This window comes from Phymastichus coffea, unplaced genomic scaffold, assembly GCF_024137745.1.
Source record: "Phymastichus coffea isolate CEN01 unplaced genomic scaffold, Cenicafe_Pcof_1.1 PCOF00176, whole genome shotgun sequence".
Taxonomy (NCBI): domain Eukaryota; kingdom Metazoa; phylum Arthropoda; class Insecta; order Hymenoptera; family Eulophidae; genus Phymastichus; species Phymastichus coffea.
The window spans coordinates 27,917-50,897 of NW_026706987.1; the positions used below are offsets into that span (position 1 = coordinate 27,917).

Consider the following 22,981-nt stretch of genomic DNA (forward strand, 5'->3'; position numbering starts at 1 on the left):
TCGTCGGCTTATACAATGATTCCATAAATTGCGTAGCTGAGTTGATTTTATAAAAGAAACTCATCGTCCTGTTTATGCAACAATATTTATAATTATTTTTCAAAAGGACGTTATTAATTAAAATTAATGGCTTTTAATGTTTGCAAAGCCGTAAAATATTGAATTGTAAAAAATGTTGAAGATTATTTTTAATTCAACACGTTTTTTTTTACACGTTTTTTCATATTTTATTAACAAGAACATTTAGAAGTAGAGTACTAAAATTTTTTTATGTTTTGCCGTCCAACAATTTTGCATCGCAACTCAATCAACATGATTTTAAGAATAAATTGACTAAAAGATGCCTATTCCAATCGTTGCTATAAACAATGACTAATTGGTACTGCGCAATGTTGTCCGCTTCACCTAAACGTTCAGAAACTGTCTCATTTCGGAGTTCACCACCGGAAGGTTCTAATTATTGATATTTGTAAGTTTTCAAGGCCTACGAAGCGCAGTGAGTCTCCACTTTCTTCATAAATTTGTATTTCATAATATCCACTTTTTGCAATTTTCCAAAAAGAAAAATATAAGCTCACTCAGCTCGCTAAATAAACATGTTAAATTATAAAAGTTGATATTATTCAAAATGAAAAAAAAAATTCATTCGATTAATTATATATAGGTAATGATAAATTTAATTGATGATAAGTAGGTAAAGAGACGCCGAATGGAAACCGTCAGTTTTTCTAAGTTTTTCTCTTTCTATCTGTCCAAACCGGAACTACTTTTGCTTTCGTAGTAAGAGCAGCTTCTTTCAAAATTTGAAACTTGAAATAGACCAGTTGTTGGAGATAAATATGTCAGTAATGATAGTTATATTAAAAATTATATAAATAATATCAAGAAAAAGATAAATAATAAAATAACGTAGTAACGAAATTTGTCGGAATGAAAGAATGCATATTTTACAATGTTGATTTATTTTATTTGTAGAGACAAAGGGAGCAGTAAACCTTTGATGTAATCAGTATTTATGAAATAACGCATGTTCTTAATTACTGTCACATTTTCATAATTATAATATATACTGGATAGTATTCATGTGCATGTTTAATAATAATTCATTAATAATTCACTTATCACTCTCAACCCGCGAAACACTTTCACATTGCACTCATTCATACTTTCACACAAACACAAAATTCATCCTTAAATTCATATTTTTTTCTCATTTTGTAATAATCGTTTACTCAATCACACACAAACGTGGCTCATCGTACTACACTCTCGCACATATCATTTTACAAGTTTAGAAATTGTTTCTTTTTTTATTATCATTATTTTTTTTGTTTTTTTTTCCTTTGTCATTATTATTATTCTCTTTTAATATATAATAACGTTTTTTCATCTAAGTAATGCGGTTATAAGTTGCAATCGAGGCTGTTCGATTCTCAAACTATATCGCTGCGTCCCTTCTTTTTTGTTTATCACGCGACAAATTTTTTTATTCTCGCCGCCACGACGCTGGCTCACTCTTCTCTCGATCTGATGTTTACACGAACTTAAAGCGCAATTCATGGACGTGTATATGTAATCTTAACGAGTATGGAAAAAGAACAACGTAAAGTAGTGTATGGTATATTATCAGTTAGAGATGCGTAAATAATGAAACTTAAAAACGTCAAAATTATGATGTACGTCGTTTCAGCAGACTTCTCAACATTGATTAACTAAAGATACATTATTTATATAGATATATGTATTCTCACATTCTTTTCTGAGGAAACATATCATACGTAAATAGACCCCCTCGGTCTGTTTGAAAAAAATGTTTTTCTTTCTCGTATTTGATCTAATGTAACTTTTGCACGCTGCCCAAGCCACATGTGATCCCATAGTCAACACTATTATGTGATTGCGTATAACCATTGAATTCCGCAAAACTTACGTATAACGTTTTTCCTCAATAATTGAAAAAGGACCAGCGTGTAAATATGTAGCTCATGCTTAGTAGACCTTCTTTTTGTTTTCGATGCAAATAAATCGTCAAATTAAATGTAGAGATAATAATGAATTTATATATAAATGTGTGTACAAAACAAGAGCAAAATCAATGTTAGCGAAAACAACGTGTGTAATATCATCCCATCTTCTTTATCAATGAAAACTGTATTTATTACTGCCTTTGAACATCACATTTCAATGTAGGATGAACTCCATGGCAATCTTCTGTTACTCAACAGTTCCAACAAAACATTTTTGCTAAGCCTTCTCTACACAGACTGACACCCATTGATTTTATTAAAACTTGTTACAGCATGTGACATCTATGATATTATAGAGTTAAGAGGAGACACGATTTAATAAAATTTACAAGAAAAAGAGATCCTTTTATTTTCTTTTTTGTTGAGAAAAGATCTCCTTCCATCAATTCAATTCAAAAACCAATTCAAAAACCATATCTAATACAAATTTTCTTTTCAGACCTTACACTTAAATTAATTTTTCGTTATTAGCATACAGTCTAATTTTTGAAAATAAATTTCCTCCCCTCATGAGATATGATAACATTTCGATTTTATATCGTGAACTTTTATTCGAAAATTGTGATATTTCGAATATTTTAATAATTTGTGAAAAATAATAAGATCTAAAATACAGATAATATTGAAAATACAAGAAACGATCGATGAATATATATGGAAACTTCATCAACTGTTTATTTTTTATGCATAGTAGAACGTTTGCGTCATTCATCTTTTGTGTTGATAAGAATTCAAATGAAGCAAAGTGAAGCCTGCAAGCAAATAAATCGCAAATGTTTTATCTTGTTCTAGGAAATATTTTGTTTTCTAAATTCAATAATTCGTATGAAACATTCAACATTATTTAGAGTTGAATGAATATTTGGTCGTTTTCAAGTATAGAAACGGATATTTGGCCGCTATTATTTTTAAGTTTGAATAAGTTTATTTGAAAGAAAAACGAAATAATTAAAGGTAAATTGTTTGAATATTGTAAAAATAAGAAACAAATAATAGAATTATTAATTTATTGCATCCGCTTTTGCTTACAGACTTAAAAATAAAAGAGAAAGAGAGACAGTAAGAAAAATCCAGTGAATTGTTACGTGCGACTGTCGGTATTATGGTTGACTTTCTTCTCTACACAGTTAAAAATTACTTTTACATGTCAATATTAACATCTTTTTAGTTCAAAGTATCAAGTCATACATACACACACACGCGCATACACGCACGCACGCACAGATAGTCTTTTTTACGAAGCACGGGTTGGACTCTTTAAAATTGAGTCACCGATCGTTTTCACAATAGAAGATATACACTCGTGCCAAAATACCCAATGCTCCATAATCAAGATTCAATTTCAATCTACAAACTTTTCAGCCCTTTCATGTATCCACTGTAATCTATATTTAATCGTTTAATTTAAAGGGCCAATTCATATGACGAACCTTTATTACGCACACACATTCATGGACATATCGCACTGTTCATAATGTCAAATTTATAGAGTAAATACAAAAGATTCCTTCTTTTTAGATATTTGTAGAATTTCTGTCGTTTTTTCTTTCAAATTTTTTTGTCTCGTAATGCAATAAAAATATAAGAAAGACATTTTTTTCAATAAGTGAAAGTCTTTTTTTCAATTAGCAAACTGTCTACCTACAAAAGAGATTTTATATAAAATTGTAAAAATTAATCGGGTTTAGTTTGGTTTTTCATTGAACAAAACATAAAAAAATCTTGAGCTCGTGGAAGCTCGACATGTAAAAGAATTCATTGTAGGGCAGGACAGACAAGTTTTTATCATTTATTGCTAAGCATCGTGAAAAATGCAACGAACTTTTGTAATAACCTAAACGCAATTTTAATAAATAATATCGACTCGTAAAAATTTTAGCGTTCCAAACGTCTCTCTTTCTAAGAAAATTATGTAAATTATGTATACATATATTTATTTATATATCCGTATATTACTGTACTCTAATTCGTAAATCACTTGGCAAAATGGACTTTGATGTAACATGGTGTGTCTATTTGTCTGTACGTGTGATAATTGTATATACCATTAATGAAGATTTTTTTCTTATTACTTCGTTTTCTGTCTTTTTTAATCATTTCGGGGACGTTTGCAACTTAGGTTTACATAATGGTACTCTTTAACGATACAATTAAATAGTCAATGTAACAAAAGATAAATGTGAAATAAGCCATTTCTTTTTTTACACTTGATTTTCTCTCGCGAATGGCGGCGGGTCGATCATCCGAAATTTGAATTCCAATGAGCAGTATACTGCGTTTTAATTTGTTATTTTGTTTTTTTAACAATTCTCTTGATTTTATAATGCGATGAGTTACATAAAATCTTGAAGACTGCTCTAAATTTCGTTTGACTACAGAACTGATGCTGCCGCCCTCTCTTTTACAGAGTGCAAATCTGGATTTTTTAAATTTTTATTTCGCCTTACATTATTTTACGATAATTTTTCAAACTTTTTGACTTGCTTTCGTTTACATACTTACGACCTGTAGCGATTCGCGCCTCTTTTCTTACGTTTGGTGCAATCACGAAACCGGAAATTTTTCACTTTTTAACGCGTTCCTGAAACAGACACAGAAAAAATAGAATTGTCATTGAGCGTTATCCATTATATGAATTATGTAATGAAAAATCTCATTGTTTTTTCCTTGTAAGATAAAACTGGATGAAAAAAAAAAACTTTCTTACAGAATTGTATTTTAAGGTTTTCTAGACTGATGACTATGTTTTAAATTAAAATACATACATTCAAAGTAAGTAAATGTAATAACTAAGCTATACGATTTCTCCATAATATCAAGTTTAGAAATGCAATAATTCGGTAATTGTAAAAAACTACAACCCGGTTGTATTCACATATAGTACGAGTTTTAATTGTTATTAATTTTAAAGACTAATTTAAATTTAAATTTATGAAAATAAAAAATAATTACTCTGTTTAGACTTTCTTATTTGATCAGAGAACTACAACTACCAATTGGAATAGTATTTGCGTTCATCGCATTATATTTAATTTGAAAAAATCTATTGCATGATCAAATAAAGTTCCTAAATTTATTACATTAATTAAATAATCACAGAAGCTTTAAATCGATTTATCACGTTAGTTGAGTTAAGCGATAACATGTAGTATAATGAACATATGAAATACAGTGTATACATTCAAAATAAACAACCTCTGGAATTATAGATGGATTATTGAATGAAGTGATAAAGTGTCGTACTGTGTAAAAGGCGTATCTTTTCTACCAGTTTTGATCTCGTGTAAGATTAACTCTTTTAGGTAAAAAAAAAGAATAATTATATATAAAGATGACTTTATTTTTATACATTTTTATTAAATTTGTACTTGGAACTAAGAATGCATCCCTTTTCGTAAATTGTCACTGTCATGATAAATTTGTTCAATCAAGAAAAAAATTTGTTGGTTAAAAAATATTAAACTACGTGGGATGTGAAATAATAAAGAAATACATTCATTAATGTACAAGACAGTCTATTTTAGAATATTTAAGCATAAATCTTTTTTACAAGATCAAATTCTCATAATATAATCGCTGTATTTTCTAATTTTTAATGCAACTAACTCTATATCACATTCTTATATGTTCAAGTACTGCAATACATTTATGTCTCAAAGACAGTACAAAAAACATATAAATTTTTAATTCAAAAATCGCTTATGAAAAATTGTTTAAATAACGAAAAAAATTATTTTCAACAGTTTTTCTAAGAACACAACTGCAATCAATTCGCATGAATCTTGGGTTGGGTATAATTACTACTATTTTCGTGTATTTTCTTGAAATTGAAAGAGAAATAATCACGAAAGACAGTTTATGATAGTGTTAATCATTTTTTTCACTCTGAGTCGCGATAGATTTTTCAGAAGTGCCAGGAGAAGCCGATTCCATCCAATGATATATCCTCTTGCGAAGTTCTGGCGGTGCAACTAGCATTTTAATGAAAAAATTAAAAAGTAAGAATTGGTGTTTTTACTAATTGAAATTATATGTAAACCAGTGTTAGACATTTATTAATGCAATGAGAATTGATGTTGGTATTAGTTTTATAAACAATAACATATGTAGACAACTGGTATTAGTCATTATTTGTTTTTGATTTTCATAAAACGAGCTTCATCCGTGAATAAAAATAATCAAGAAATGCATAAAGTAAAAAAGATGCATTGTGATTAAGCTACTTATTTATTTTTGTTCTTTTTAATGCAATGAAAAATGTATTTAGTTACCTAATTACTAAACTAATCTACCAAAGTGAGGGAAAAGTTTTCTATAGCAAATTCACTTTTACTTTAATAAACTGTGCGAGCCAGAAAAAAAATGAAAAAATATATATGTATCAATTGTAAGTTCAAAAATGCTGTAAGAGTCATGAATTAAAAATCTCTTTTGTCTTTTTAAATTTATATTTTCATCTATTAATAAACAATAATGATTAAGAGTTTAAGATGATATGAATCATATACATGCAGTAAAAAAATTAGATGAAAATAATGAAGCTTTTTGATGAGATAAAGATTTAAAAAAGTAAACATTAATTTGAATTTTAATAGATTATAAAATTTATTTTAAAACCTTTTCAAAGGTTTACAAAAAAGTTATAAATATTTTATATATATATAAAAAAAAACAATAATTAATCTAAATAAAAAGCTAAATAATTCATGTCAAAAGTGTTTTGCAATTTCACTATTGCATTTTCGATTTCGAATTAATTAATTTATATCTGAAAATCATAAAAGAAACAAGTTAAACTTTTTTGTAACAAATAGATAAATTAAGAAATGTCCACTAAAGGACTCGATTGAAATTAACTTAATGAAAGTCATTACTTTCAAACTTAAGTTTTATAATGCAAGACACGTAATATTCAAAGCAATAATTAGCTCATTATTCAGTCGTTTAAAAGTTAAAATATGTATGAGATTGTGTCGTACCAGGTACGCAAGTATGTCACTATATCTCGATCATTGCATAATTTGAAAGTATCCATAAAGAATAGTTTTTCGTACTCATTTGAAATGTTGACTTTTGAAGCTAAACAAATAATGATTTATACTAGTGTCACATCACTGGTAACATATAATTCTTAGTAAACCTTATTAGAGCAACCGTTACCTACACCACCATATATCTTACCTAAAGTTTAATCAATCGTGTGAGTACAGTAAAACAAACGAGTTACTTAAGAGAATAAAAAAGAAAGTATCAAGAAAACCTCCGAAAAGAAAATAATAAAGACGTGATTTTCGGCTGTTTTATCATTTCGATCAAACATGATAACGGTAGATACACGTTTACACTGGCATTCTTATACTTTAAAGGCAACCTTTCAAAGAAAAAAGAAAAAGAATATAGGAACAAATCATCAACGTGTATCTATCGCTAGTAGGGAATTGAACGACTAATCGCCGTACAGAGGCTTTCAATAGCCTTCATAAGCACCTGATTGAGCGGTAGCCTGGGTGGGCGGTTGTCCTTGGGTGGTGCCTTGTCCCTGTTGCAGCTGCGACTGTCCTTGCCCTGGTGCTGCCGCCAAACCGTTGATGTTAAGGGCCACTTTCTGTTTCAGCATCGTCCAGTCGAACGTATAGTCGTATTGGTAGTTCATCGTGCGGAAGAGGATGCGGAACAGCTGGCGCAGGTACATGTAATCTGGGCCTTCCTCGAAACGCAGACCTCGACAGTAATTTAGGTACATCGCGAACTCTGCGGGGAAGCCCTAAAAACGAAATTAAATTATTGCATTAGTCAATTAATATTTTCATTGTTTTATTGACATTTAATAAAGTATATCAGTTTTTTATTATTTTAAAATCTGCGCATATTCTTTTTTTGTCTAAAATCATTAAATTAAAAATAGTTAAGTAGAAATGTGTGTGTGTGTGTGTGTGTGTGTGTGTGTGTGTGTGTGTGTGTGTGTGTGTGTGTGTGTGTGTGTGTGTGTGTGTGTGTGTGTGTGTGTGTAGAAAAAAGTATAAAAAGTAAAAACATGTAGTGGGAAAAAAGCTTTTGAAGAGACTCCGCATTATCGACCCGCATATAAACACGTATAGTAGCGTTGGCGTTAAGCGTCAGCGTTGCTACACAAAACGTCGCGTGAATGTTGGAGCCATCATAGTAATCTCACCTTACAGAGAACCTCGACTGGCGTGGACATTTTCTTTTCGCTGATTTTTTCGTACTTCTGCTTTTTCGTAGCAGCTTTGAGTCCTTGCCACGGCAGCGAGCCTCTGTTGAAGTACATGAGGACGTAGCCAAGTGACTCCATATCGTCTCGACGGCTTTGCTCAATACCCATGTGGGCGTTGATCGAGGCGTACCTCGCTGTGCCCGTTAGGTTCTTGTTCTCGCGGTACGCTATGTGCGAACGGGTGCGACTGTCACGGTACTTCTTGGCCAGACCAAAATCGATGAGGAACAGCTGTAACATAAAAGATCGATTGTTTTATTTCAAATACTAGCAATGACGTGTTAGGTGTAATTTACTATGGCATTGTAATCGCAACCAAGTGCTTATTCAATGTACGTGTCGTGATGTCTTACCTTATTACAGTGACGTCCTATACCCATCAAGAAATTGTCTGGTTTAATATCTCTGTGGATGAAGTGTTTGCAATGAACAAACTCAACCCTTCCTATCATCTGGTCAGCCAGCATCAAGACTGTTTTAATTGTGAATTTTCGAGAGCAAAATGTAAACAAATCTTCAAGTGAAGGACCTAGTAGGTCCATCACAAGAACGTTATACTCGCGTTCTTGTCCATACCTAAAAATAATAGTAAAAAAACTCTTTATGAACTTTTGAAAAGAAAAAAATGTATAATTTCAGCATTTCTAAAATTATATTTAGAAAGTTTTCCTAATAAATGAAATTTGACACACATACACGCGCGCACGCATTCATACATATATCTGAAAATATCATAACTCATCTTATAGAATTCACATTTTAGCTTTGAATAACATTTATTTAGTATTAATATTAACTTACCAGCGCATATGAGGTATTCCAACACCTCCATGTAAAATCTTGTATAATTTGGACTCATACAACAGCTGTGGGTGGCGGGCTCTTATGTTTTCCAATTTAATTGCAACTTCCTAAAAATCGATCAAATATTAAATTAGCAATTAAGCTTATTACATATAATTCTGCTGAAACTAAGATATATGAAAAATTTGTGTAAAATCCCACAGATTATATTCAATAATCCATTTGTATTTTTGCTTGTTGAATTTAGTTACAGATAATTGAAGCCTTGTATTATTTATAATATATTAATCATGCTTTTATCCACAAAACATTTACTAAGTTCTTTTATCACAAGTTGATAGTACAGGATATGTTACAAAGTTCACACTTGCAACAAATATTTAAAGCTAAGTCAAAAAACTATTTATCCAAACAACAGCTGCTTTCTCAGTTCATTTAACTAAATCAATTAAGTTAAACAGATTAAAATCTAAAACCAACTTGAAAAATATGATTTACTTAAAAAAATATTTTTATTTAAAGTGATGCTATTTTTTCAAGATTGAAGTTTAGATTCGAACTATTGTATTTTTTCCAGTTTTGATAATTACATCAACATATGGTGTAGAAATTAAGATTACTTCACAATATTATATCAGTTTTAATAAGCATTCCTTTTAATGATCTATTTATATATGAATATCATTCTCAACATTGTGCCAGATTATAACAGATAAAATTTCAAAAAGTTTTAACTGAAAATTGAAGTAATATTTCATCATTTTAGTTACTAAGTGCTCTGATAGACCTGAATAAATAAATCTAGTTTAAGACATATAGCCGTGCTTCACTCAATTAAGGCAATACTCAATTCATTAACAAATTGCTTATCAGAAAATTGTGTAAAAATGAAAGGAATACCAGTGGTAGAAAATTAAATTTGGATTGAATTCTGCATGCTAGCCTTTTTTCTGATTAACACTGGTATTTCTAATGCATATTTTGATGAGTCATAACACTTATTACAAAAGTGCACGCAATAAATCTTCAATCTCCATTCTGAACTCTAGTTAAACCCAAACAGAGTTTATCTCTGAATTACGCTTTAATAAACAACCGTGCGCAAGCAGCAACAACGGCAGCAGAACAATTGTCTTAATAGGGAAAACTCATGGCATCAATGCATAAAAAGTATGCGTCTCTGGTGTACGTGAGTGCGGCTCAGATGATCGTGTACTTGATGTCATGTACTCCGAAAGTGCGGCAATCAAAGGCGATCGAGGAGTCGCGCAACGGTTTTCCCCATAAACTCAGAAATAACTGGGCTTTTGTCTCTCTCACTCTCTTTCTTTTTCTCACTTCTTTTTTTATTTCATAATCAAGACGAGAAGAAAAAAAAGGCGTCGTCTAGGAAAGAAAAAAAAAATCGAGGTCTCGCTCTCTCTCCTCACGAGCGCGAGCGACAAAAGAGAAAAGCCAAAAGGCGCACAGGTACACTCACGCACACGGCCACAGAGAGCAAGACATACATACGAACGCGCAACTGGGAGACACACAAAAGGTTTTGGCGTCTATATACATATACACTCACCTCGCCATTGGAGATGTTGATGCCGAGGAAAATATCGCCAAAAGATCCTGATCCAATCTTTCGCATAAGCCTGTACTTGCCACCGACAACGAACTCACTCTTGCTGACGATTCCGACGATCGACATGGCTGCTGCTTCTTTAGTACACAGAAGGAGGAAACTCAGCTGGTGTGTGCCACGCACGTTAGCGCGGCCCCTCGGCTCCGCGCACGACTTTTTCTTCCAAACTTTCTTTCTAGGGCCTTACGTGCGTTCAGCCGATTTGTAACAGAATCTGTATTCTTCGACTGCAGATGAACACGCAGTCCTCCCTTTTCCTCGTCGTCTTTCGCCGCAACCTCGGACGTTATCTCTCTCCCTCGCGCAAGAATGGCAACCCGCGAGCCTCCGAGAACCTACGAACGGCAGTCAGCAACGCAACCACACTGCGCCTCTCTCGCTCTCTCTCTCTCTCTCTCTATCTCTTTCGCTCGCTCTTACACGCCTGCGCTCTGAGAGTGTTAATGGCTGACTGTTCGTGTGCTTACTCTGTGTATGAGAGTTATGCGCCTTTTGAAACACTATATCAAATTTTTCTAGCTATCGTAGGGCATTCATAATTCATTTTTCAAAAAAATATGCATTTTTCCCTCTAATATTAGGTTTTAGAATTTCATAGGCTCTTGAAATTAGTTTCATGTAACGGGATTACTACGTGGGTATGAGTGTGTATAAGCCACTCTTTTTTCCGATTTAGCTCTTTCTCATTCTTTCCTTCAACAAAAATGAGCTATCTCTCTTCTTCTCTCTCATGTCTACTTGCGTAACGATGCCGTCTCTCTCTTTTTCTCTCTGACGTTGCAGAACAGTGCGTCACCACTCACCAGTATAGGTACTACGTGAGTCCAAAGAGAAACTTGTGCACAACATATGATGTTCACTAAATGGATCTTTTCAGAAATTCGCATTTAAGCTTGTAAGCTCCAGTAAAACATGGCAACATCGCATTATTTTGGAAAAAAGAGTGAGTTTTTCGAATGTTGTTGAAAATTGTGAAATTTTATAAAACTTGTAGACAGGACAAATGTTTTATCTTATCTTTTTGAAATTTTTAATAGTTTATGAAAGATTAAAATTGTTTTTTTATGCGATGAAAAAATTTCAAACAACAAGATGATCTAATTTCTCCGTCTAAAAATTTCGTAAATGTTCAATATTTTCGATAACAGCTGAAAAAAAATCTGAGTTCTCGGTTATATGTTTGCAATGTATTTTTGCTTATTTGCACAGCCATCATGGATCACGTGACCGTTAATCCTAAAACTTGCAGGCAAGCAGGGCTGCGAAGTCCCCCCATTTTCAAGGGAAATTAGTAGCCAAAAAGGAAAAAGGACATTAATTATCTTATTTGTTCTTGATTTCAATGCTCACTACCCTTTTTCGATTACATACTGAGGATTATATGAAAGTTCTTATTTTCTCCTATTTTCCAATTACTTAGTGAATGTCTATTATCTCGATGTTTCTTGTTGAATTTTTGGGGGGAAGGTCTCGAAATGAAAATTATTATTTCTTTCGTCATTCCCTCATTCGCTTTTTCAATAAATTGCATGGATTTTAAATAAAATTAATAATAATTTTGAACGTCTCGAAAGGCGGGAAACTGTGCTCGGTATGTATAATATATTGCCGTTCCATTTTTGCATGACGAAGCTTCTTGTCAACGGCGCGCAGTCGTTTTCTTTTAAATGAAAATAACGTTATATCGCCGGCACTATACATCGGAAAGCAAAAACAAAGTGAGTTACATTAAATATTATTGATATGATAATTGTTAAATGCAGGTGAAACCATCATTTTACGGTACGTTAATGATATGATGAATAAAGGAGTTGCAGACCAGTATATAGATGTTTTCTAGAGATAACATTTCTTCTAACAATTTAATGATGACCATTTCGAATTAATAATTAATATTGATAACAAACAACAACACTTTGTTCTTGCTTTCTGATGTAGCGCTGACGAAATGATATTTTCATTTCAAAACAAACGACTGAGCACGGTTGACCATATAGGAGTTTCGTTAGAATATATAGAACGGTAAAATATGGATTGAGCTCGTTTTCCCGACATTCGAGACATCGAATATTGTTATTAATTTTATTTAAAATTCATAAAATTTATTAAAAAAGCGAATGGAGAGGATGCTGAGGGAAATATTAATTTTTATTTTGACACCTTCCCCGCAAAAATTCATCGATATAATAGCCATTTACTAAGTAATTGGAAAATAGAAATTTTCACGTATTTCCCAGTAAGTAATCGAAAAAAGGAAATTAGCATTAATATCCGGGACAAATAAGATAATTAATGCCGTTTTCCCCTTTTTGCTACTGATTTCCTTTGAAAATAAGAGGGCTAACTTCGCAGACCTCAGAAAGCTTTAGCTTTCTCGTAATCCATACATGGTTAAGGGCCCAACGCAAAATTAAACTTTTGTGTTAATAATTTACGAAAACAACTGTTTATATAAATTGATTAGTGATTTTGAAATTGTAAATGGCAGGTTCATTATTGCGAAGAAATAAACTCACCTGTCTCTTTGGCACAGTTAAGAAAGCTGGCGACGTTATAAATCTAACCTCAAATCGAACGATCATGACATCCCGGGTAAGATTAGAAAAAGCTGTCCAAGAATTACAAAGGAATCCGTACTTTGATAAATATGCGCAAAAAATTGCTAAACTCCAACAAACTAGTCCTGAAGAGTTTTTGCAAAGGATTGAGGAGAAAGCAAAAAAGGAAAAAGAACAGAAAGGTAACTTTTTTATAGCTACATCAATTTTGATATTCACAACTTTTTATATTTGAATTACTATTTCACAGTTCAATACTTATTTTGTGCCATTAATATGTATAAATGAATCAATCACATAAATAAAAAAATGTTATGGTTATTTATTTTACAATGAGTATAAATGAGAAGAAAATAAAAATTTTTTATAACATTAAATTCATTACCCTATTAGATATATAAAAGTTACTTATTTTCATCAATTAAATGCAATGCACTATTTTTAATTGTGATTTTATTTTCAAATATCATTATTTTACTTAAAAATATTAAAGAATTATATTGATTATATAAATCTCGCTGTTCAAGAATGTTGGAAAAGTAAAAGTCAGTTCCAAGCAACTAAAGCAAAACCAAGTTCGAATACTGCATTACAAACCAAACAACCCAAATTAAACAGTATTATGAAGATGGAGCTGATTGAAAATAAGAGTAAAAATGAAATAACACAAATTTGGCAAGAATACCACAAACAGAAAGATTGCATATGCGGAGTATTAACAAAAGAACAGTATAATAAGATGTTTGAACGAGGAAAAAAATACTGCACTTTTTTATTGCCACTACCACGTGAAAATGGTTATGAATTTATTGTAACTCAATTTCATGGAACTGAAGTACATATGACACCATTGTTATGGTATCAAACCCACAAAGAAAATGCACCAGAGTGTCTAACAATGATTCATTATACAGAATTGTTAGACAGTAAAGGAATTGTATTGATGAAAGGTGAATTTGACACAAAATCTTTGTCTGTAACGGAAGCACAGTGTCTAGCAAATGAGCTGCAGATGTATTATTGCTCAGATCATGCTCAACGATTAAAGCTACTTAAGATATTTACAGAAAGACCAGATGAATTTAAACACATGGATTTGGTTGCACACTTAGAAACAATTTCATTTGATGCTGGTGCTAGTGGAGAATTATTATCAAAGAAGAAAACTAACTAATGAACTTTTGAGTTGTAAATAAGAACTTTTAAGAATAAAAGTTAAATTTGAAAAAGCAAGTAATTTTTCAACCAATTCAATCAACTCATAATCCTATTGAATGCCCACAAAAATATCAGAATGTTTAAAATAATTGTAGAGTTCTTAATATTGAATACCATTGTATAAAATAATAATATGGAAATAATATGGAAAATAAATGTAGTTTAAATCAAGTATCATTGTAATTAATTGTTAGTTAATAATTGGTTTTCATTTTTTGGTTTTGTTTTAATTGTGTTAAAAAAATAAAACTATACTCTAATAAATTAAAAGTTAACTCAGTAATAAAGAACTTGAATCAAAAATATTTTGTTAAAGTGCCTTGCATTTAATACATTTTATTTAGAAAGATTGTAACTTATTTATATTAGTATTTTTATAGTATTTTGTAGATGCTTGAAATATAGTCAAAAATTAAAACGGTTTTGGAGTTTATCATCACATTTATGGTGCTCTAATATGGACAAGAATAGGTCAATGTTCAGAGCATATTCACAAGCTACTAATGAACTTAAATACATCACAACACCAATCTTCTATGTAAATGCTGGTAAGTTAATTTTATTCCGTTTTCATGAAGGAATTTTTATTTAGAAAAAATGATACATTTTCAATGTACTTGCAGTTCCACATATCGGCCACTTGTACACTGCAGTGGTGTCAGATTGTATAGCTAGATATAACTTGATGCAAGGTCATGTAACTTTCCTTAACACTGGGACTGATGAGCATGGCAATAAAGTTGAACAAGCCGCCAAACTTTTGAATATGCCAGTGGATACGTATTGTGATAAAGTATCTTCTGACTTTCGAGAAATGTGTGACGATTTTGAAGTCGGATATACCAACTTCATTAGAACAACAGATGCTGTTCACAAAGCAACTGTTCATTACTTTTGGGTAATAACTTTACAGATAATTTTGGAATAATTAAGTTATATCTTAATACATTCATGGTGGATAATTTGTAGAAACTTCTAGAAGAGAAAAATTATATCTATAAAGGAAAATATTCTGGTTGGTACTGCGTGCCTGAAGAAGCATTTTTGTCAAATCAAGATTTGATTGAGAAGAAAACTTCATCTGGAAAATCTGTCAAAGTTTCCGCAGAATCAGGTCACGTCGTCGAATGGACTGAAGAAGATAATTATAAATTCCGATTGAGCTCATTTCAAGACGATTTGAAACATTGGCTGAAAGATGGTAAGTTTGTTTCAAAGTCAGATTAATCATAGCTCTCAATTCATCATTTTTAGAGAAGGTAATTCGACCATCAGTATTTTACAAAATTGTGACACAGTGGATAGAAGAAGGATCTTGCTTAACAGATTTAAGTGTTTCAAGACCAATTAGCAGAGCTCCTTGGGGAATTCCTACGCCAAGCGATCCTAATCAAACTGTCTACGTATGGATGGATGCTTTAGTTAATTATTTATCATCACTGGGATATCCTCAAAAGAAATACAAGGAATTTTGGCCACCTACTACTCAGGTATTATATTAAATATTAATTGTTCTGATTTTTATAAAACTTAAATTGTTGATATATTTTCAAAATGATTATAATTTGAAAGATAATAGGAAAAGACATTCTTAAGTTCCATGGCGTTTATTGGCCAGCTTTTTTGATAGCAGCTGGTTTGGAGCCCCCAAAAACATTATACTGCCACTCGCATTGGACTGTAAATGGTGAAAAAATGTCAAAGTCTAAAGGAAACGTCATAAAACCTTTCGACGCAGCTGAAAAGTTTACAATAGAAGGATTGAGGTATTTTCTTCTTAGAGAATCAGTACCACACAATGATTCTGGTAAATTAAGAATATTTTTTGGTATTTAATTTTGTAGAAGAGAAATGATTTATAATCTCTTATTTCAAAAGATTACAACGAAGAGCGAGCTTTGAACGTGTTGAATTCAGAATTGGCCGACACATTAGGCAACTTAGTCAGTAGATGTACAGGTAAAGTACTGAATCCTAAGAGTGAGATACCTAGTGCAGCAATCTACTGTAAGGTATTAAAATCCGAACCTGCCGAGCAATTGCGATATAATATGGAATCTCTTGGGAACATTGCGAAGGGTCATTATGAGTCGCTTTATATTCACCATGCAATCGACGCTGTAATGACTACTTTGAGAAGCGCCAACATTATGGTTGACTATCATAAACCATGGATTTTAAGAAAAGAAATAAACAATGTGGTTGCTATGACAGAGTTGAAGTCAGTTATAGCTTTAGCTATGGAAACTACGAGAATTAGTGCTTTGTGTTTGTATCCAGTCGTTCCAAAACTAAGTACTAATTTGTTGGACTTCTTGAATATACCTATGGATAATAGATTTTGGAAAGATACCGCACCGAAGTATTTGAGTCCTTGTGCACCAGTTGATTCAAAACATTTTGGGCATACGAATATAATAGTCTTTCCAAAAATCAAATCGAAATCCTAAAACTATTGATTGTTAATTTTTGTGGATTTTACTGAGTGCTTTAAGAATGAGTACACTCTATTAAAATTTATTTTTAATTTTGTACTTAAATTTTATTGTAATTTATTTTTAATTTTGTGTAGCACTCAAATAAAATTTATAGTTTTACTAAGAGTAAGTTTCGTTTATTAATGCGCCATGAACGTGTAAGTAAATAAAATAGAGTTTAGTCATATAGTAGCATTTGGATTTTTCATATGAAATTGGAAGAGGTTTGAGTAAAATAAGCTTTTGTTTCATAAACTCACGCAGATTTTTTGTATTAATATTTACAGATAATGATCATTCGAATACATCTTTAGTTCACATAAATGCACGCATCACTTTATATTTTAATTAGTAACTTTCTTATAATGAAGAATAAAAATAAATCTTAAAAATATAAAACAAAAAAAAATAAATAAGAATAATTATGATGACAAGAGAATTCTACATATTTACTAAACAAGTACAATATGGTTGCAACATTAAATGTAATTGTGTAGTTACAATTAACTTGCATCCGCAGGAAGCTCGATCGGACCACGCTCGTTCTATGAAACATTCGTTTATCCATTTCCTTTTGAAAAGAAAAACAGTTCATTACTCTTTAATTTTATTTCTACCTATTTAATCATTTTTTATATCCATCAATAAGTACTTTATAATTTTTTTTAATGTAGAAGACGATTCTTCCTTCTTTGTTATCGGACGATTGTACAGTGTACACATGTATGGAATTGATCGAAACTCATTTATACACTGATTTTTATTTTACATATCTAATTATTATTTGTTGTTATCATTCACTTATTATATTCGACGACATAAGTACTAACTTATCTATAGATATCATCGCAATGCCTTTAATTATATCTTAATTTACGACGAATGATTTTAGTATGTAGTATGAACCCGTGAACACATGAAATATATAGAAAAATAAACATACAATGACTATGTACAAGAAAGATGAGAAAATGATACGTCTGCTTATTTTAATATTGCTAGTTTAGTTAATTTTTTTGTTGATCGTTTGTTATTTACTATCGATAAGCTTTCATATTTCAGTGAAAAAAGGGATTCAGAAAAAGTTCTGTAATATTTTGAATAATTAAATGAAATAAATTTATACAATTATTATTTGTAGAAAAAATATTTGTAATTATTATTATATATTTAAAAAATTATTTTTTTTTAATTCATAAACATAATTTTAATAGAATTTTGCATAATTACATTACATCATCTTTGAATTATGATCTCAATTCATTTTCCTATCTACATATTATATAAACGAAGTTACAATCGTAAAGAAATGAAAGCTCATATGATTAGGATAAAAATTAATAATCCATATTTGCTGCCATCATGAATACATTTATATTCACTCGATTGCATCTGATGTAAAAAGTGTACTGAATTGCTGCTTTTAGTAATAATGTGATCCATAGATTTCATAATATTTATATAATATATGAAAACTTAATATCACATTAGATACGTAATTGCATAATTACTTTAATCTTACAACAATTTATAAATATAATATATACATAAATACATTAACTATATATGATTTCATAAATCTATTATTCATGGTTTTTCCTGACGACAGTTAAATATCAGTTCTAATTTTCAACAATTTCTTATGCATAAGCATTATATACTTCATTTTGTTTTTAGATATGCCAGTAATACAAAGTTTCATTATTATTCGTTAAGTATCATCTCTTATTACAACTTTTCATTTATTAATTTTGTTAATAGTACAATGCTTTTAATTAGTGTATACTCAACAAATTGTGCAGTTTCTAAATGGAATCCATGTGTGGCTTCTTAGGATAAACATTTATTTACTTAAAAAAAGGGCTTTTTAGCTTTTCATTCAAAAAATAAATTTGTAAAGTTGAGTTGTCAACTTGACGTCACAACAAACAAATATCACATCTTGGCCCGCTTTTGGAAAATACTGTTCAATTGCTTTTTTGTTAACAAATTTTTGTCTGACATGCGAGAGAAGGAAAAAACTTACGAAAACTTTTCCAAAACTTAAATTCTTCAATTATTACGTTATTTTACCATCAGCTATGAGTAATGTACCCTGTATTCATATGGAAAAGTATTACATGGAGTTATTGCGCTCGTATACAAATACATGTTAAGTAATATTTCCTGCAAGTTTAGATATTCGTGCTAATTATTAAAGCTCATGTCTGATGACTGACTTATAAATAAAAAAGAAATCGTTATTTTTTCGTGTTTTAACTTGACATTTTCATAAATTATTTGTTTCTTGAAAGCATTTAATGGGGATAAAACATGTAAATCGATTATGAACGGGACATAAAAGTAATTGTACATAACTCAACTATGTATTCTACAATCTATCACAAGTAAAAAATCTATATACAATACTTTGAAACTTAATCAGTCTAAGATCAAAGCTTTGATAGTACAAAAATGACTTTTATTTTACAGCAACAATATTGATTGTGTGTCATGGCAATTTTTACTTTTGTTAAAGTGAATCTTCTAACAATACGATGCACAGAGTTTAATAATCTAATAAATCTCTTGTGAATTTAGCAACTCCTATTTAACAATATATACTTCTCGTAAAATTTGCCGATGATAAACAATAACATGTAGATACTTAATTTTGTAATTTTGACGTACAGAATCCGCTTATGACGTAACAATAATTTTCAGGCAATATCACTTTCATTCTAAATATTCAATCTAGACTATCCTCTTTACTTGATAGAATCCAAGTAGCGATTCTTTTGTTTGTAGACTAAATCCTAACTATAATCTAAAGTATAATAAAATTCGTCGCAACTTTCAAAATTTGAGTGTTTCCGTATAATACTGTACTCGGCATGTATGTATAAATAATAAATTGTACAGTATCAATTTCACTATTGCTGATATGTTGAAATAATTGTTACCGTCTTACGATTAAAACAAGTACATGGTGATCAGAAACTTGATTGATATGTAAATTTGTTCGCTGAATAACGTTTTATTACTTTTTAAACAATAAAAAATTAAAAGGTTGTACACATCAGCCTTTAGATAGATAGAGTACTTAAGAGTCTCTGTGGTGCATTCAATAGATATGTCCAATCTTCAATAAAATGCATTATACGATAATATATGTACACACAATGATTGTCTTTTAGATAGCGCTAACAATAGTGTCGCGATGGCGTTGCCCAAGAGGACCAACTTGACAACTGTCGGCACTTGAGCGTGGACTAATGTTACACTCGACAATTGATCCGTTGCGTTTGGTTACCACCACTGACCGAAATTCACCACATTCACTCGTCGACGGCTGATTGTAGCGACCGCGCGCACCTTTCGTCAGTATACGCTTGAACGCTTCGCGGAATTCCGTGTTGAAGATCGAATAGATGATCGGATTGAAGGCCGAGTTACTGTAGCCCAGCCAAGTGAGGATCTGCAATCGATAGAGTGATCAATGAATGAAGAAACAACAAAGCAAAGAAAAGAAATACCTGAAATGCTAAATCAGGTATGCAAGTCTTGCAGAAAGCCATGACGATGTTGACGCAAAAGAACGGCACCCAACAGATGAGAAATACACCCATAATAACACCCACGGTTATCGCTGCCTTGTGATCCGACACGTGATAAGGGCTCGTAGGTTTACACTTGGTCTGTGGTTTGGGACTTTTAATACGTTTACTCTTGGAACGAAAGCTTTTCGTTAGTGACGATGGTTCGGGCAATTTCGTCACTGCTCTTATACTCTTCACATGCTTCTGAGCGTAACAGTAGAGGCGACAGTAGATGCCTATCATCACGATACACGGCACGTAGAAGGAAATACATGACGACACTATTGCATATGTCGGCGTCAAGTCTAATGCGCACGTCGGATATGACTGGAAAAAACAAAAGTTATTTTGGCTTTGGATGAAAGTACGATACTTTGAAATATCGCTGCAGGAACAAGTACGCGTCGCTGTCCGTTAATAGCACCCTCAAGATAAGCAAGCTTTTAAGTTCAGCGGAAAAGTAATTAATGGCCAAAAAAGTTTTTAGTCTGCGGCGGATGTGCGCTTGAAAGCTTTTCACGCGGAAATCGAGTTAGTCAGCCTGACACTTTCACAAGCTTGCATTCTTTTTTCCTTCTTATTCCCGACGGAGGTACTTGATTTAATAAAATGAGTATTGCCGGATTTTCCGCAAAATTCACTAAGCAAGCAAGCGTCTTTGAACTTACCATATTGCCAACGATATGTTCTATCGGCGGTTCGTTTGGCCTGTGCAGACCGAGACTAATAGGCAAAAACGATATGAGTATGGCCATCATCCAAACCGTCAGTATGCTCGCCCAAGCGACACCTTTCGTCACGTACCTCTCGTACCTATAGAACACATAGAATACTCCATTATAACCGAATTCTAAATTGAAATTTTCTTTTTCGCGATATTTCTATACATCAATTATCGATGAGTATGTTGTATTGTATTCAATCTTCATAATTATAAATATATTGAAAAAAAATCAACTATGTTGAGGTCAACTCTTAAGGGTTGATGAATTTATACAAAAAAAATTGTCTTGAAAGTTATGTTTGCATTTATTAAAAAAAGTTGTTTGAATAAATACATTTGTATCTCATTGTTTCTTCAATCACGTATATTAATAATATTCTTTCTAAAACTAAACGAATTTTTCAAGAATTCAACGGCATTCTAGATTTTTTTATTGTACATACTCTTACTTAAATCAGTTGTATAATTTATTTTATACAATTTTTGTCGAAGGTAAACATAATAATCAATATATCTATGTGAGCTCACCTGAGAGGATCTTTAATGTGAATATACCGATCGAGCGATATAGCGCAAAGATTGAGTATTGATGCAGTGCTGCACATGACGTCGAAAGCGACCCAAGTGTCGCAGAAACCCGAGCCGAAAATCCAATAACCAAGTAGGTCGTTTACCCCAGCAAATGTCATGACAAGGCAGCCGACGAATAAATCGGCTACCGCCAGCGAGGCAAGGAATAGATTGCCTATCCGACGGAGTGCTCGGTCTGTGCATATCGCTGCGATTACAAGAATGTTACCGGCCACCGAGAAGAAGATTAGGAATACCAGCAATACACCTGCAAGAAGATTTATGTAACTTTTCTTTCGAGAAGAGGAATACAGAAGGAGATCAATAACCGTTCATTTAATTATCTTTGCATCATTTTCAAAGTGTACTGATATTTAGTAATTTTATGATACGACGAATGTATCGAATGCTCTTATAGAATTATAAATTTGACGACGATTATTGTTGAGAAATAGACGAAGATACAAAAAATTACTGAAAAATTCAAGTTATTCGTGGTTAAATTATATACTTTTATAATAGTTGTTTCAGAATTAATGTATTTATAACAAACATGGTAATGAATCGCTAAATGAAATTGATATAGCAAAGTATCTGCAAAAAATCAATCCGAATAATTGCCTTTTCTACATTTCCCGTCTAAAAAAAGCAAAGTAAACATATTAGATTAAGTAGTCAGCCTTGATTATAATCAACCTAATCACTCAATGTGCCTCATTGCACATAAAAAAATTGACCCAGCACATACTTCCCGGAAAGTATTAGATCTCTATTTTTCGATTTATAAATAGATGTAACTAAAATGAAATGCTGTAAGCGTGCTTTAATAATAAACTGTTACTCGTCAACTCTCCTCGCGTGATAAATATAACCGATCAATCGAGGTCACACCTCTCTCGCTTACCATGTTATTATTCTCGAACTTGGATCAAAGCCGTTTTTCTTGTTTATCATTTCTCGAGAGATAGGAAAAAATAAAATATGACTAAGGTAAGGATACGATCGATCGATGCTAAAAGGTAAGTTTTGTCAAGTTACGTACCAACTATAAGCTGCGACAGTAGTGTGACTGCAATCTCCGCTGGAAGCTCTTCGCCTGATTCGTCCGTCTGGTTAATACTCTAAAACAAACGGAATTCGGAATTAAGGATTCAATAATT

At 31.7% G+C, this 22,981-nt stretch overlaps 3 protein-coding genes across 9 annotated transcripts in view; 1 reads left to right on the plus strand and 2 right to left on the minus strand.

Annotated features, from left to right (window-relative positions):
* Positions 1 to 4,343: 4,343 nt before the first annotated feature.
* LOC131673410 (casein kinase I-like) lies at positions 4,344 to 11,072 on the minus strand. Of its 3 annotated transcripts, XR_009302707.1 has the most exons (7): positions 10,637 to 11,071; positions 9,064 to 9,173; positions 8,616 to 8,838; positions 8,200 to 8,493; positions 7,515 to 7,791; positions 4,526 to 4,608; positions 4,344 to 4,443 (listed from the first exon to the last, which is right to left on the minus strand). XR_009302707.1 is itself a non-coding variant. In XM_058951373.1 (6 exons), the coding sequence occupies exons 1-6, from the start codon at positions 10,760 to 10,762 to the stop codon at positions 4,598 to 4,600; spliced, it is 1,041 nt and encodes a 346-aa protein (XP_058807356.1). In that variant the 5' UTR covers positions 10,763 to 11,071; the 3' UTR covers positions 4,344 to 4,597. The 3 variants fall into 3 exon arrangements, 2 of the variants coding, with proteins under 2 accessions (XP_058807356.1, XP_058807355.1); XM_058951373.1 differs by having other exon boundaries at positions 4,344 to 4,608; XM_058951372.1 differs by lacking the exons at positions 4,344 to 4,443; positions 4,526 to 4,608 and adding an exon at positions 5,420 to 5,998 and having other exon boundaries at positions 10,637 to 11,072.
* A 414-nt stretch (positions 11,073 to 11,486) lies between these two features.
* On the plus strand, positions 11,487 to 18,016 carry LOC131673407 (methionine--tRNA ligase, mitochondrial-like). Of its 3 annotated transcripts, XM_058951366.1 has the most exons (9): positions 11,487 to 11,507; positions 11,574 to 11,639; positions 13,185 to 13,436; positions 14,853 to 15,020; positions 15,096 to 15,370; positions 15,442 to 15,673; positions 15,727 to 15,962; positions 16,045 to 16,279; positions 16,351 to 18,011. In XM_058951366.1, the coding sequence occupies exons 2-9, from the start codon at positions 11,609 to 11,611 to the stop codon at positions 16,920 to 16,922; spliced, it is 2,001 nt and encodes a 666-aa protein (XP_058807349.1). In that variant the 5' UTR covers positions 11,487 to 11,507; positions 11,574 to 11,608; the 3' UTR covers positions 16,923 to 18,011. The 3 variants fall into 3 exon arrangements, with proteins under 3 accessions (XP_058807349.1, XP_058807350.1, XP_058807351.1); XM_058951367.1 differs by lacking the exon at positions 11,487 to 11,507 and having other exon boundaries at positions 11,527 to 11,639; positions 15,748 to 15,962; positions 16,351 to 18,013; XM_058951368.1 differs by lacking the exon at positions 11,487 to 11,507 and having other exon boundaries at positions 11,551 to 11,639; positions 13,230 to 13,436; positions 16,351 to 18,016.
* Positions 18,017 to 18,235: 219 nt separating this feature from the next.
* Positions 18,236 to 22,981, minus strand: part of LOC131673408 (dopamine receptor 1-like) — a 98,238-nt gene continuing 93,492 nt past the window's right edge. Inside the window, exons 4-8 of one of the 3 annotated variants that reach the window (XM_058951369.1) lie at positions 22,864 to 22,942; positions 21,780 to 22,089; positions 21,196 to 21,340; positions 20,465 to 20,854; positions 18,236 to 20,406 (exon numbers count right to left, since the gene is read on the minus strand). In XM_058951369.1, the coding sequence (XP_058807352.1) occupies positions 20,122 to 20,406; positions 20,465 to 20,854; positions 21,196 to 21,340; positions 21,780 to 22,089; positions 22,864 to 22,942 (1,209 nt within the window). In that variant the 3' untranslated portion in view covers positions 18,236 to 20,121. The remainder of the gene's footprint in view (positions 20,407 to 20,464; positions 20,855 to 21,195; positions 21,341 to 21,779; positions 22,090 to 22,863; positions 22,943 to 22,981) is intronic. The other 2 variants (XM_058951370.1, XM_058951371.1) reach the window with 2 other exon arrangements.